Source organism: Podarcis bocagei (genome assembly GCF_964188305.1).
Source record: "Podarcis bocagei genome assembly, chromosome: 1".
NCBI classification, from domain to species: domain Eukaryota; kingdom Metazoa; phylum Chordata; class Lepidosauria; order Squamata; family Lacertidae; genus Podarcis; species Podarcis bocagei.
In genome coordinates, this window is record NC_138125.1 from 31,277,714 (window position 1) to 31,293,601 (window position 15,888).

Below are 15,888 nucleotides of genomic sequence, written 5' to 3' on the forward strand. Positions count from 1 at the left end.
TAGTACCTCGGGTTAAGAACTTTGCTTCAGGATGAGAACAGAAATTGTGCTCCGGCGGCGCGGCAGCAGCAGGAGGCCCCATTAGCTAAAGTGGTGCTTCAGGTTAAGAACAGTTTCAGGTTAAGAACGGACCTCTGGAATGAATTAAGTACTTAACCTGAGGTACCACTGTACGGCCAAAGCTTCCATGGCTTGAGTCCTCCATGAGAAAACATGGGAAAACTATATCAGAAGCAGATTTACTTGTTTTCCTGGAGGTGAGAATCACTCATCACTCCTGGGTTGGCATCTTAGACTGAGGATGGGGAACTTATGGCCCCCCAGCTATTGCTCATTCATTCATTACATTAATTTCCCATCTTCCTCCAAGGAGCTCAATGTTCTTTGCCCCTGTTTTAGCCCCATAACAACCCTGTGAGGTAGGTTGGGCTGAGCTGGCTGGTGCAAGATCACCCAGTGAGCTTCACAGTGAGTGAGGATTTGATTCCGTGTCTCCACACTCCTAGCCCAACGCTCATCAGTCTCATGAGTCATGACCAATGGTAAATGGGAAGATTGAGACTGCAGTCCGACAAGGTCTGGAGGAACACAGGTTTCCCAACCCTTTCTTAAATCCTCCCACCTGGGAGATCTACGCCTTCCAAAGTGGTCAGGGGAGCAGCTATGGAGCAATCCCATGTTATTATCACAACAACCTTGAAAGGTCAGGCTGAGGTCACTCAGTGAGCTGCCCGGAAGAACAGGCGAGATAAGGCTTATCTCTCTCCCAGTAAGGCCAACAGAAGCAGAGTCCGAGTCAGCCGCGAGATGTACGTCGGTGTGAATTACCAGGAAGCTTCTTAGGACGCAGTCTCCAAACATGCTAGGAAGGGCGACTCAATCGCGTCTGCAATCGTTCCTGAACAAGGCCTAATAGTCCACAGCAGGGGGTTATGCCTGAATCCTTAGATTTCAAGGAAACCAGACACAATTTGCTGACGACTAAGTCTCCCTTAATGCAAGTGAATTAAACCCAAGCAGTTCGGTTTGGTTGCAAGACCCCGGAATAGAAAGGGGTGCACCTCCCTTATCCTGATCAATTTCCCCAATATCTTGCGAACAGAGAAATATCTTGATTCTGAATTCGCCCCGCTCATCCTAGGTAACCACACCATCCTCTCTAAACCACATTCGCCTCTCCAAACATCCTTACGTCCCCCCCTCCGCCAGCTCTTCCTCCTAATGCAAGCGACCGTTCATAATGAGGAATATACCACTTAATCATAGGACGGGTGCGTGCGTATCAGCGAATCTATTATTTTAGGTTGTTGGAGGTAATGAATATAACTCTATTTTGGGTCAAGTTCGCTGAACACATCCGATCCTCCTTTTCCCTTTTTGCATCTTGGCCTTCTCTTAGAAATCATCCCCCTCCGCCCAAAATGACCCGTTTCATTCCCACTTAAAAACAAGAACCGACGAGGAAAGCCTTTTTCTCCATTCCAGGTTTTTCTTCGCCGTGGGTGTAGGCCAAAGCTAAGCTGCTGCCCCTATTTCGCTCAGCGTCTCGTTCTGATCGCCCGCCTTGCTGGCGGAGCTTGCAAAGCAAAGCTAATAACGTGCGGCGAATTTTGCACCATCACGAGAGTTGCGAGCGATGGTCCCTCGGCGGGAATAGCCTTGGGGAAGAAAAATTACCGATTGTGTTGATTTAGTCGTGTTGATTGTTTATGCTCCCAGGAGGAGAGCTGAAAGCAGTCTGTGAAAGCGGGGCGGGCGGGCAGGAGCAGGAGCAGCAGCTGGGGAGGGGAGGCCAAGGAAGGAAGGGAGGGAAGAGCAGGCCGCGATCTCGCTCCCTCCCTCTCTCTCTGCGAAGTACTCAGCAGGAAAATGGCTCTGTCCAACCTGCGGAGGCCGCGAAGCCGAAGGGCCACACACTCGCACCCTCTTTTATGGGGTCAAGTTCACCGCATGTACTGTGTTAAAGGAAAATATAATGAAAATTATATTTTTTTAAACATCTTTCTTGGGGAATTCCAAACCTGTTATTCCAAGAAGAAAGGCCTCTGGTTTCTTTATAAATGTATATTTCAACATTTTCCCCCCAATTCATTATAAATCTTTTCCCAGAAGTTTTTTCACCTTGGGACAGGTCCACCACATATGAAAAAAGGTTCATTCCTTTTCTTTACATTTCCAACACAGTTATGATATATCTTTGCTAATTTTACAGAAGTCAAATACCATCTGTACATCAGTTTCATTATATTTTCCTCGAGCCCTCTTTTAGGGGCGAGGGGTGCATGAACGGAGCCAAGAGCACAGCCCCAGCAGCAGGAGCACTTTGCACATGCAAGTAGACAGTTGGATTGCAAGCCAGAAATCGAAAATGAGCCTGCCATCTTAAGCGTGCTTGCTGCTTGACAGGGGATTGCATATTTAAAAAAAGCAAAGCAGCCCACTAGGACTGGCTTCAAAGGAAATATGGTTAGGAGTAGAACGCCGAAAAGATCGTTATGACTCGTTCTGAAATCTAACATCTGAGACAAATCCACGCTGCCTATCAGTATTTTTAACCCGCTCGGTGACACTGGGCAGTGAGTGGCCGGCTCCACCCCACAGAGTTGTCGTGAAGTTGAAGGTCACGTTTGAAATCCTAATAATGAGAGTAGCAGTAACTGTGGTGATGGGAAATGGGTTTTTTATATATAAAAAAATAGGATCCTCAACTCCCTAGTAGCTGTTGCAGAAGCTCATGATGTTCTAAGGCAGCGTTCGCCAACGTGGCGCCCTCCACATATTGTTGGGCTACATCTCCTATGATCTGTTGGGGGCACCAGGTTAGCGAAGGCTGTCCTAAGGGGACCTGCGGCGCAGAGCTCACAATAGGGGATGTGTGTGTAGAGGGAGAATCCTAATCTGTTCATCATTTGTGTCATTTCTTTGGCGCTATTAAATGAGTGGCAGTCAGTATCCGGCATCAGCTGGTACTACGTGTCGAAAACGAAAGCAACTGCTGAGGCTTTTCTTGTCTTTTTTTTTTTTTAAGCGGCAATAATGCATAAGGTTTCAAGGGGAGAGGCGGGTGTAGGGGAAGGGAATAAATAAATCTTGGCTTTGTGATGTTTTTTTTTAAAAAAAAAAACTTTAAAAAAGACTTGTGAAGGGAGAGAAAATGTCACCTGAGCGAAGGGAACAAAGGGAGGAAAGCATCGGAGCCACTTAAACAGAAAAGAGAACATGAAGACCTTTTTTTAAAAGAGAAGTTTAAAATCTGAAGGGGGCCCAATACTTGAGCGGTTATCTTATCTTTTTTTTTTTTTAAGCGATGCAAAACACCGTCTGTGCAGTTTACAAGGGAACACCTCTGATGAAACGAAATTTTAAAAACACAGAATGGCGTCATAATTGTTATGCGGATAACTCGGGTGTTTTGACAGACACCTCCTGGCAGCGGAGGGGAGAACTTTTCATCTGACACCAATCTGGAACTGGTTCCTACTCCTAAGCATTTGTGGAATTCAGGAACACATTTCCCTGGCCCTCCACGACATACTCTTCTCTCCACCCTCCCCGCCCCGAGCTTGAAAAACAAAACCAGCTGCTTTGGCAGAGGGTCTCTATTTACAGCCATAGGCTTGCACGGAAATCGCCCTCTACCTATTTGTCTCCATCGAAGGGCTGTCCGCCCCCCCCCTCCCAGGACCACAGGATCAGGCGCCGCTTACTGGTGTGGGTTTATTATTATCATTAGTTTCCAGAGAGGGAGAGGTGTCCGTCTGTTGCAATTTCAAAACACGGCAGGATGGTAGCATCAAGACTAACACCCCGATGATGGCGCGGCCTTTTGTGGACTAGATTTCCTTCATTCTAACTTCTAACCTCAGTTGTCAGATGCATACACTCACCTGGCTTGGCTATAGATTTCGAGAGCGGGGTGGGGTTGGTTGGGGGAGATTTGTTTTGAAAGACCCCATTAGATGGAAAGACACATTTTTTGGAGACAGCCAACAGAGAGCCTCTGGTCTACTGCGTAATGATCTCTGCACCCAGGCAAAGATGTGAAACGAGTGTGTGTGTGTGTGTGTGTGTGTGTGTGTGTGTGTGTGTGTGTGTGTGTGTGCGCGCGTCATAAGGAACAACAGGCTGGAGAGCATCTTTTCGCTCCGAAATTTACGACGATGCGGAAAATCTGGAGCCAATATACCGAGCAAAGACAGCCGTCCTGTTTCCCCCATCCTCTTTTTTTTATTAAATATTTTCCTTAAGACGCATTTAATACTGTCGTGCATTTGTTTTATGACTCCTTAATGGAGCATTGTGCTTTCTACTTCCTCGAGTCACTAATTGCTTTGGAAAGGTGGCAGCTGGTTTGGGTTGAAGCAGACAACTCAACCTCGCCAAAACAACAACAACCACCTCCCACCGCCGCCCGCGCACTCTCTCATCCCCTCCCCGATCCATATTTCATCCGTGATCGTCATATTCCCGTTAGTTGCTGCTAACCAACGCGGGAATGAACGGGAGCTTTGGAGAGGCTCGCAAGGAGTCCCCCTTCCTCCACCTTTGGGAAAGAGCTGGCGGGGGCAGTTTGCTTTCTAGCGACGATTGATTCCTACAAAGCTGGATCTTCTCCGGCCAGGCGACGTGGGGTCTGCGGGCGAGCTGGAGCCCTCAACCCGAGACTCAAAGGACTGAACCGCTATGTGGGTCCGCTGCTCCTGCTGCCTTAGCTCGTTCGCGCCTCTCTCCCCCTGTTCATCCTCCACCCCCCACTCTATTCTCCTTTTATTCCACTCCCCAAACCTCGATTTTCTTTGTGTGTTATAAACCCATTCAGGCAGATGCATGGCCCCATTGTTAATAACTATTAATTTCATTTATTTAAATCCCCAGATTACAAAAGTGCTAAATAAGCAACATGAGCATAGCCATGATTTATGTTATAAGCAGGAGAGGCTTTACGTTAGCGGGCGGAGGCAGAACAGAGTCATCTGCGACGCAATTGGTCAGTTTGTTAAGTATTCTTTTACTTGATTTTTTTTTGGGGGGGGGAGCTGCCCCTCCCGCCTTCGCCCATGATAAGGACCGCGGACCGGAGGGCTTTCCTTTTTCCATTTAAAACCTACATATCTCAGAGGCCGGACACAGCTACAGACCCAGCAGCAGCTACAAGACGCAGAAAGACTCCTCGGAAGCAGACGTGACCCCAGCTCCTTCGTTTCTCCTCTTTTATCTTCGGTAGCTGCTGATAAACCGAGAACCCCTCCCTGCTTCCACAACCCTCCTCCTGTAAAGGTGGCTTGGAGAGGTGTGGCCTCGCTTTTTTGTTGGTTTCTTTTTTGCCTGTTGCCCCAACTGTGCTTGTTTTGTGCCAGCTCCTCACCCTTCAGAAGGTTCGAAGGTTTGCTCTGCCTGGTGTGGGGGCATGATATTTTAAAGCAGCGAGGTGAAGAGACTTAAACCCTCCAACAAGGCGCACTACCTGTGACCTGGAAGCATCCCCCCCTTAACCCAAATATGCATTAATGATGGGTGTGACGCTGCACTATTCAGTGCTTGGGTGAACAGGCGCCTTGTACATGTTCAAGGGCATTCTCATTCCATCATCACCATTATTTCCAAAGCATTCCCCCCCCCAAAAAAAAATAGGGAGGGGGTATTTCCAAGGAAGATAGAGGGTCTCCAGTGTAGGTGCTAGCAGCATGCTCCCAAAGTTGGAAATCAAGGTTGATGAGTCATTGAGGAAAAACAAATAGGAACCTTCAGGTACACAAGAAGGCAATTTTGCCCTGTCACTGAAATACGGCCCCACTCTCTAAGTCACCCATTTGAAAGTGCTTATCTGAAAATATTCTGATATTCTTCCGCCACTCCTATCTTAACTGATATGAACGCAGACTTTATGGCTTCAAAACCAAGCCAACTTTTTCTCCCTCCTGCTTCACACTTTGCTTGGGCTGTTGAAGAGTGGTGGAGAAATGGAAAGCTTGCTTGCTGTTTTGTGGCCTTTTTGGTTGGCCTCATAAAGGCATGCTGGATTTCAACTTCGGCTTTGCTCATGCTGCACTGGGGAGCCAAGGAACCTGCCGATACCACCAGGGGGGTGAGGGTTACCCCCTCCCCCAGGGGCTCTATTTGGCAAGTGAGGGGTCGGGGTGCTTTTAATCCGGAGGGTGCCTCACCATGAAGGTGTCTGGCAATGGAAATCGGAAAGGCAAGCAAGAGAGTGCTGCAGCAGAAGAGTGGGCCCTTCCAAGAACTGTCGAGCAGAAAGAGGAAGTCTCAGGCCAGAACCAACATTAGGCATCTTTCCCTCATGGTCCCATTCAGCCTCTTCACAGAAATCTCAATGGACAGAGAGCCCACAGGTCAAAGGAAAGGGAAAGTGCAGCAGGAAACCTGCAGCCACACCAAAGTCCTTCAGGCAGAAACCAATTTCATCTGACTTGAGAACAGGACTCTGCTGGCGCAGGTCCAGTTTTGCTTCCATCCAGCTGGGCCAAGAGGCTGGCTGGCTGGCTGGCACCCGGGATGTTAAGCTCTTCTTGGACAATCCAGGGAACATCCAGTGAAAGGCGGCCAGACGCTCCCTGGACTCTTGTCCAAGGTCACGCTTGGAGAATCCAGGCGGAATTCCTCCAGTCCAGAAGATAGCACTCCACTGCAGTGGTGGTGAAAAGGCAGCCTTGGAAACACTTTGTCGGTGGTCCAAAACAATGCTTTCATCCACTTTCTTTAGAACACACCGATTTTGACCTTGTGTCAAGGGATTCCCACTGCGTTTGACAGAATTCTGAGATGTGCGTTAGAAACCAGACCCTTAAATACAGAGCCCAAAGGAGATTGCAGCCTTGTAAAAAGCTAGAAAAGGCTCTTGGGAGAGACCTCTGTGAGCATTTTGCCTTGATGAACATGTCAGTGACATGTTACAATGACCCAATCTCTATTCCAGCCGATTTCATCCTGTCTTCCTGTTGCCTGCTTCCCCCTATAGCAGACGTTTCCATGGCTGGGCCTACTTTTTGCCTTTCCCATACTGCAGTATTAAATGGCCTGCAACTTATCGAGAAGGCGGTGGTACCCAGAAGGGAATGAAATGGGCTATTGCGGTAATGTTCCCAAAAGAAAGCCTTTACTTTGGAAGGCAACTGGATGGAGAAGCGCTGGTGCCTAGTGTCTTTCCCACAGCTTCCATTACTGGACATTCACCCATGTTAAATGGGGCTACCTTTGAGTTAGCAGTTTAGGTTGCAGGACCAACATTGGAGGGTTGAAACTTGAGATGACTGTGCGATCCTATGCATCTCTTATTCAGAAGCGAGTTCCCTGCAGTCCCATGGGACTTACTATTGGTAAGTAAGTCCCTTTAAACACAGTGGGGTTTATTCACGAGTAAATGTGAAAATAATAGTGCTATAACAAAGCAGCCCCTTTATACATCACCTTGGAAGCAATGCCCATTGAGTTCAATGGGACTTTCTCCCAGGGACTTATATAGGACTGCAGCCTAAATCTTGACTGCAAGCATGTAATATTTGAAAGACAGTGGTGCTAATTTTAGCAGAAGGCTATTTCCTCAAGATCTCAAACAAGGATTGGTGAATCCTTGACACACACAGGGGTTGGTGACTGAAAGCTCTATGCAAACTGGGGAATGAATGTGTGTTCTGGTCCTCCTTGGTGACACTTGTAAACCCAGAAGCAGGTTGCCCTAATGATTCTGGATTGAGATGAAGCAGAAGGGCGTGGCCCTCGGCATGCATAAGCACTTTGAATAAAAACAAAGGCTCTTTCAGTGTTTCTTCCCCCACCTCTCTTCCCTCCTCAGCAAAGAGCTAAGTAAATATTATTCCAAGGCAAGGGTTAGCCATCCCAACCCAGCTCATAATATCCTACGGTTTCTCCGCGGATAGCACCCTTTCTTCTCCCCGAGGAATGTTGACTCACCCCCGGGCAGCTCATTACTCTGCAAGGGCAGGAGTGCGAGTGGGTGACGCAACGCGGATCGCAGCCTGCCCAGGGACGCCTGGCAGGCAAGCCTCTTCGCAACCCGAGTCCCGGCAGGGAAAGTTTACGAGGATTGTTCTTTGGGGCGTGGGGAGAGCAGCTCCAGGCTCTGCAGGCACGGAAAGCGGCGAGCTGCGGGGAGAGGAAGCCGGGCTCACAGTCACCCCTTTGCCTTGGCTGAGGGAAAAGGGCTTGGGCATGCAGAGCCAGCCAGGGCGGCAACTTCAAAGCAAAAGGGCGGCCCAGTATCTTAGGTCTTTGCGGTGGGGGTGGGGGGCGACGGAGAAGCAGCATCAGAAAGACGCTCACCTGCTTTGGCCCAGTGGAGAGCCTTCCAGTTCCTTGCAATCCCAGACTGTGGAAGGCAGGAAAATGGGCACACAATGCTCCCTGCCTCCCTGATTTTACAGATAGATCTCACCGAAGTTCTTCACTCAAGAAAGACTCTCCTTGAAACGGAGCTGCATTAGAGAGCCCAGCCTTAATAGCAGGGGGCTGCAGCACTGACAAAAATATTTGTGTGTATGTGTGTCATTACAAGAAGATCCAAAGAGGGAGAAACATTCCGACCTGATACTTTTTGAAAACGATGCTCTGTTCCTAGTAAGCGAGCAAGCAAGCTCGCTCCTCATGTAAGTTATAAACAAGGCAGACCAGCCTCAGGGTACCAAAGGAAATGTCTCCAAATCCTCCTACATATTCGCCTTCCATTTTGACAGCAGCGAATTGTGCCGTTGCCAGAGCCTAGAAGGAGCACTTAGCGCCGCCCAGAGCTGGAAGGAAAACAAAACAGGGCAAAAACACCTCACCAAAAAACCCCCCACCACAATCCACAACCCGACACGTTCGTGCAGGCAGGAAAACTCCGCCAGGAAGGCGCAATAGTATTCTCCTCCATGTGCTTTCCTGGCCGCGTTTTCCCTTTGGGGGAAGCTGCCTTGAAGGAGACGGGAAGAAGAGAGGGGCGGAGGAGGGGGAAGAGCCAGTGTTTAATTTTCCAAACATAGCCTTCGGTGTGCGTGTGTGTGAGAGAGTTTCCTTGGTTTCCAAGGGGCAGCTCGCCTCGCTTCAGCGGTTGTACACACACAAGGGGAGGAGGGAGGAAATGGGCAGGGTGCCGAGCATGCGCAATTTCCACGCAACAAGTGGGCTCCCTGTCCGTAGACACGTTGGAAGCGCGGGGCGGGAGGGGAGAGGAGAAGACGCGGGAGGGAGCTGCCCAGCCAGCCAGCCAGCGAGTGCTACGAAAGGGGAACTGCAAATGCTAGGGGGGGGGGGGGAGAGCGAGCGCGCGGCGGTGACGTGAACGCCCCACCCAGGTGGCATCCGAGCTGAGGGGAGCGCGGGAGCGAAGCGAGCGAGAGGCCAATGGAGCGCCGCGCCAGGAGGAGGGGCAGAGCCGCACTCGGAACGCGCGGCGGCGGCGGCAGCAGCCCAGAGTGACACTCCGGCTTCCCCCTCGATTCGAATTCCGAGCGGCGCTCGAGGATGTGAGTGGAGGAGCTGGCGGCGCCGCCGCTGCTATTACTCGCGAGGATGCCGCCGCCGCCGCCGCCAACCTGAGGCGCGCGCACCCGCCCGCCTGCCAAGACAGCACCCCGCCACCGCCAGACCGCCGAGGCGCTCGCTCCGGGGGCGCCCTTCGTCCCTACCCCGCTCTGCCCATCCGTCCCTCCTTCCCCCCAAAACCACCTCCACCCACCTTGCCGCGCTCGGGTCAGCAGCAGCAGGTAGCGGAGCTCCGCTTGTCCTGTGCCCCCGCCCCGCGCTCAGCTTCCCTCCTCGGCGACGTCTCTTCTCGCCCACCCCTTTCCTCCACGCCGCCAACAGCGCGAAAGAAGAAGAGGAGGAGCAGCAGCAGCAGCAGGAGCCGCTTAGAGACACCGAAGAAGCGGCAGAAGCAGCTGCTGGAGGGAGGAAGGAAGGCGGGAGGGAGCAAGCGAGGGAGGGAGGGGAGCCAACCCCTCCCCGCGCCTCACGCCCCTCGCTCGAGGAGACTCGGAAGCGCTTCACGCCAGGCCAGGTAAAAGGAAGGCGAGAAGGAAGGATCGGAGAAGCAGGGAAGGCCCCCCCCCCTCTCACTCGCCCGCTGCCCCCCGCCCCCTCCAAAGAGCGGGAAAGCGGGAGCCGGTCCCACCCCCAGTGCAGGGTGGCCGGAGCAGGTTAGCGGCTGAGGCAGCAGCGCCCGCGCACCGGACAGAGCCCGAAGCCGCCCTCCTCGTCCCCCAGCAGCCATGTCGGCGGCGCAGGTGTCGTCGTCCCGGCGGCAGTCGTGCTACCTGTGCGATCTGCCGCGCATGCCGTGGGCCATGATCTGGGACTTCAGCGAGCCCGTGTGCCGGGGCTGCGTCAACTACGAGGGCGCCGACCGCATTGAGTTCGTCATCGAGACCGCGCGGCAGCTGAAGCGAGCGCACGGCTGTTTCCAGGACGGGCGATCGCCGGGGCCGCCGCCGCCCGTGGGCGTCAAAGCCGTGGCGCTGTCGGCTAAGGAAGCGGCGGCGGCAGCTGCAGCAGCCGCGGCTGCCGTACAGCAGCAGCAGCAACTGAACCATGTGGACGCTGCCTCCTCGAAAGCGCCGTCGGGCCTGGAGCGCTATGGACTGAGCGAGCCGCGCAGCCGCTTCGAGTACCCGCCGCCGCCGGGCAGCCACGGAGGCCGCATGCCCAACGGCCTGGGCGGCCCCAACGGCTTCCCCAAAGCGCCAGACGACGGGCCGCCCGAGCTGAACCGCCAGAGCCCCAACTCCTCGTCGTCGTCCTCCTCGTCGTCGTCGTCGCGGCGAGCGGCGCACGGCGGCTTGGTGAGCGGCCTCCCTCCAGGAGGCGGCGGCGGCGGCGCCCAGCTCAACGTGCCGCCCAACCTGCTGCCGCAGACGCTGCTCAACGGGCCGGCCTCGTCCGGGGTGGCGCTGCCTCCTCCGCGGGGCCCTCCGGCTTCGTCGTCCTCGTCGTCTTCGTCGTCGTCCTCGACGTCCTCCTCGGGCGACCCGTGCGGGAAGCGCCCCGGCTCGGTGTCGAGCAGCGGCGACCAGGAGCGGGAGCTGAAGGAGAAGCAGCGCAACGCCGAGGCGCTGGCCGAGCTGAGCGAGAGCCTCCGCAACCGCGCCGAGGAGTGGGCCAGCAAGCCCAAGCTGGTGCGCGACACGCTGCTGACGCTGGCCGGCTGCACGCCCTACGAGGTGCGCTTCAAGAAGGACCACGCGCTGCTGGGCCGCGTCTTCGCCTTCGACGCCGTCTCCAAGCCCGGCCTGGACTACGAGCTGAAGCTCTTCATCGAGTACCCCAGCGGCTCGGGCACCGTCTTCTCCTCCGCCTCGGGCGTAGCCAAGCAGATGTACCAGGACTGCATGAAGGACTTCGGCCGCGGCCTGTCGTCGGGCTTCAAGTACCTCGAGTACGAGAAGAAGCACGGCTCCGGAGACTGGCGCCTGCTGGGCGACCTGCTGCCCGAGTCCGTGCGCTTCTTCAAGGAGATGGTGGGCGCCGACATGTTGCCGCAGCCCTACCTCGACGCCTCCTGCCCCATCCTGCCCACCGCCCTCGTCAGCCTGCCCAGGACCCCCACCTCCTCCTCCTCTTCTTCCTCCGGCGGCGGCGGCGGGGCGGGCGGGCCGGCCTCCAGCCGCGGGCCCGGAGCGGGAGGCGGAGGCGGCGGCGGCCTGCGCAAGAGGAAGGCCTCTCCGGAGCCTTCGGACTCGGCTTCGGAAGGCGGCCTGAAGCTGAGCGAGGAGCAGCAGCGGCAGCAGTGGATGGCTAGCCAGAGCGAGGCGCTCAAGCTCACCATGTCGGCGGGGGGCTTCGGCGGGGTGCCTCCTCCGCCGCCCCCTCCGCCGCTGGGGCCTCACTCCAACCGGACCACCCCGCCCGAGTCGGCCCCGCAGAACGGCCAGTCGCCCATGGCGGCGCTCATGTCGGTGGCCGACACGCTGGGCAACGCGCACTCGCCGAAAGACGGCAGCTCGGTGCACTCGACCACGTCGACGCGGAGGAACAGCAGCAGCCCCGTGTCGCCCGCCTCGGTGCCCGGCCAGCGCCGCAGCCTGGCGTCGCGCAACGGGGACATGAACCTGCAGGTGGCTCCCCCGCCGCCCAGCGCCCACCCGGGCATGGACCAAGTGCACCCGCAAAACATTCCCGACTCGCCCATGGCCAACAGCGGACCCCTGTGCTGCACCATCTGCCACGAACGCTTGGAGGACACGCACTTCGTGCAGTGCCCCTCGGTGCCCAGCCACAAGTTCTGCTTCCCGTGTTCCCGGGAGAGCATCAAGGCGCAGGGGGCCACGGGCGAAGTCTATTGCCCCAGCGGCGAGAAATGCCCCTTAGTCGGTTCCAACGTGCCTTGGGCATTTATGCAGGGCGAGATCGCGACCATTTTAGCGGGGGACGTGAAAGTGAAAAAGGAGAGAGACCCTTAAAAAACAAAACAATCCGAACAGCCAAGGCGACTCCCTTCAGACGCCTGAAGATGGAGAATTGTGAATATCGAGAAACAACCCGCGGGACAATACTGCAAAAAGTTTAGTCTTATGTATAGACCTTATTTTCGTCGTATGTTTCTATATTTTGAAACAAAGGTATGTACCCTTCTTCATTTGAAGGATAGAGCTGTTCTTTTTTCGTTTTGTTTTTGTTAAAACAGAATATAATATTGTTTGGTTACCACATAATACCTGTTTCTCATTTCTTTGGCAGTGTGTTGGCTAGGTACACAGTTAAATAGCCCTTAGCGATTACCTGCTGCTGGTGTGTATTTTTGTAAATGTATGCACTTCTCTAAAATAAGAAAATTGAAAAAAAAACCTTTTCTTTTTGCCAAGGCCAGTGTTGATGCCTAAAAAAATGCTACAAAAATGGTGACAGCTTATGTTTTAAAAGCCCAGAGTGTTAGTCTTTTACTTTTACTTTCCATCTTTTATTGTTTGTTTTGTTTTTTAATTTCTTTTTGTTCGTTTGCAAAATGGTGGGAGTGGTATAGGGGTGGGATTTTTTTTGCAACTTTGTAAAGAAAAAAAATGTTTCAGTTTGTTTCTATTGACCTGAACATTTTCGATCTTCATGTTGTTTTTGTTTTTGCTTTATTGATGCACGAAAGCTTTTGAACACTAGAGCAAAATTGCTGTACATGGAAAACTTGCTCTGTTTGTCCTTTATACATTTCTGTAGTTAACAGAACACTGTAATGTGCCTTGGAGCTTAGTAAATTGTAATAAATTCAATTGATATTAATAGTTTCTGAGTAAGTTTTTCTTTTCCCAGTAGTTGCCCCTTTTTGATTGCCTCACTATTCTGCTTCAAACCTGTGTTTTATTCTGTGTCATTTGTACATACACAATTAGAGATTTACCTAATGAGGCTATCTAACATATCTAGCCATTGGCACTGTGCCTGCTTACATTTCACCTTTTAATATTGACAGAACAGTTGCTGACTAAGCATTTCCTATTCACCATTCTTGCCTTTCATTTTCCTTTCCCAGCTGCAAGGATTTTCTGTTCCACAAGAGACATCTTTTGTGTGAGGAATGCAATGGAATTAAATACTAATACTACATTTTCATGCATGTTTACTCAGAGGTTAGTCCCACTGAGTGCAGTGCGGCTTACTTCCTGATAAGTGTGTGTAGGATTATAGCATGAATTGGTTTCAAGCCTTTTTCATTAAAAAGAATAACACAACAGTATCTAATAACATTACAGTACTAAAATGGTAGTCCTATGCACAGTATCTAAGAGTAAGTCTCAGTGAATGTAGTCAACTATTGCTGAGTAAACATACATAGGGTGATGGCAGTGGTGATTGTGGATGTTACTATTTTCATGTATATATCATACTTCATAAAAAATCACAAAGCCTTTAGGCACTAGCTAATTAGGTAGTGCAGAGGAGGGGTCAGGAAAGGTCTCCACTGAATTTTGGCATTGATGATACACACCAGCCTAAGTACAAGGAGGATTGGTGATAATGCCAGATTTATGTAGCATGTATTTTAGTTGTATGTAACTTGGCAGCTTGAAAATAGTTCTTAATCAAATAAATCCTTATCTGTGTTTGGTAAGCAATAGGGGATGTAAGTTGCTTCCTCTTCCTCCACCCCATTGGAGAGCTTTTATTGACTTCAGTAAATGAAACTGCATTCCTCCTGGCAATGGACAAATGCATTCACTCTTGCTAAGTTTGTGAAAGTAACATTTGCATTTTCAGGAGATCTGGATTGGTAGAATGCCTATTGGGTGACCAGATCAACAGGCAGAGTCAACACACACAGGCCCCTCTGACTGGCTGGAAAATGCAAACAAACCTCGCCTGAACTTTGCCTTTTTTCAGTGAAGCAAACTAGAGAAAAGGTACATTACAATCCTCACACCGAAACATCAACAGTGTTTTGGGAGCCCCAGTCCATTGTGCCATAGGTTGCCAGCAGCCAGTAGCCAGTAGCATTTGCACTTTTGGTGCACTGAAAAACAGATGTGAAAAGACATTTTAATACAGCCCTCTTGGCCTTTGAGTTTGTATTTGGTTACTGCTAGTACTACAGTTTTGGTTTCTGTTCCTGTCAGTAGTGATAAATGAAGCTCTAAGGTTCAGGACTTTACTGTGTACCTAGATTACCAGAGCTGAGCCTCTTTGTAGTGTTTTTCTTTGCCTGTTTGGGATTCACCTCTGGATACTACTATGTTATTATTTTTTTAAAAAAAATATTAACTTTCTTTTTACTTTTTCTGCAAAGGATTATATTAATGCTATGAATCTCATAACCTACTGAAGTCTTTTTAGATTGGAATAAACATATACAAAATAAGAATCCTAAGTTTTGTTCTGTTAAAAAATAAAAATGTGTGATTAGCATACGGGAATATATATGGATTAAAATTATTTAAGTGATCAATGAGCAATATATATGTAAGGCTGCAAACATAAATACAGGTATTTATTAGGAAGTAAGCTTCACTGTATACATGCTTCTTATTTTTGAATAAACAGGAATAGGATTGTGCTGTATGTTTATCCTAATCCTAGACTTTTAAAATGGACAAGTCATCATAGAAATAATAGCATCAGTCAACAATATGTCATCAGAAATATAGCAAGTTCCTCCCCTCCCTATGGTGGATTTATTGTACCCAAATATTCCCCAGAGACTTCTTTTTAATTTGCAGGGTTTCTCCCCCCCTTTATTCATTTTTTTCAAGGTAGTCGGACTCCTTCCCCCTCCCCCTCCTATTTCTGTTGACAAGGAGACTGTCAAGAGACAGTGGGCATGTGTGAAAAACAAGCTTGCTGTGAATTGTAATACTGTAGTTAATTAAAGTTAACCATAGCTAGAGGGCATTTGTTGTATGGAGGTCTTCTGCAGCCATGTGACCTTTCATTTTACTCTGACCCATTAAGCAGCTAGTCTGGGCATATGAGCCAGCTTTCTTTGATCCTCACTGCAGAGGCTTTTCAAAAGTCATCTAGAGCTGACAAGCCATAATCTTTTCTTTTTGGTGGAGAAGGGTGTGCGTGTGTCACTTACTGGAATTCCTTCATTTCCCCTGCAATGCTAAGGGTTTCTTTGCTTGGGGGTGGTAACTAAACATTTTGAAAATACAGCTTTCCAAGAGTAGCTTATTCCTTGCTATGTCCTAAAGCAGCTGGGGGGTTTTTGGGAACAAGGCAGAACAAGGCAGTATCAGGGGAGACTTTTTTTTAATGTTCAGAAATTCCTTAGCTGAGAAGCTATGGAAAACACACCAGATATCTGCAGTAAAGAGGGATGGGCTAATTTTGAGGTGGTGGTGCTGAATCAGGAGGTGTGGTCCTAGTTATTCTGGCTACAGCAAACGGAAACAGCAAAGCAGTGCCCTGCATAGAAATGTGGCTCAAGTGTCACTCAGATCCTATAAAGCCCAG

The 15,888-nt window shown here is 50.8% G+C and overlaps 1 protein-coding gene across 1 annotated transcript; it reads left to right on the plus strand.

Moving 5' to 3' along the window:
* Positions 1 to 10,072: 10,072 nt before the first annotated feature.
* IRF2BPL (interferon regulatory factor 2 binding protein like) lies at positions 10,073 to 13,221 on the plus strand. The gene has a single exon (XM_081173139.1). It carries the CDS (start codon positions 10,224 to 10,226, stop codon positions 12,408 to 12,410), a length of 2,187 nt encoding a protein of 728 aa, XP_081029265.1. The 5' UTR covers positions 10,073 to 10,223; the 3' UTR covers positions 12,411 to 13,221.
* Positions 13,222 to 15,888: the final 2,667 nt, after the last annotated feature.

Bases quoted from the DNA above. Each gene is read 5' to 3' on its own strand.
- IRF2BPL (XM_081173139.1), top strand. From the start codon at position 10,224: ATGTCGGCGGCGCAGGTGTCGTCGTCCCGGCGGCAGTCGTGCTACCTG.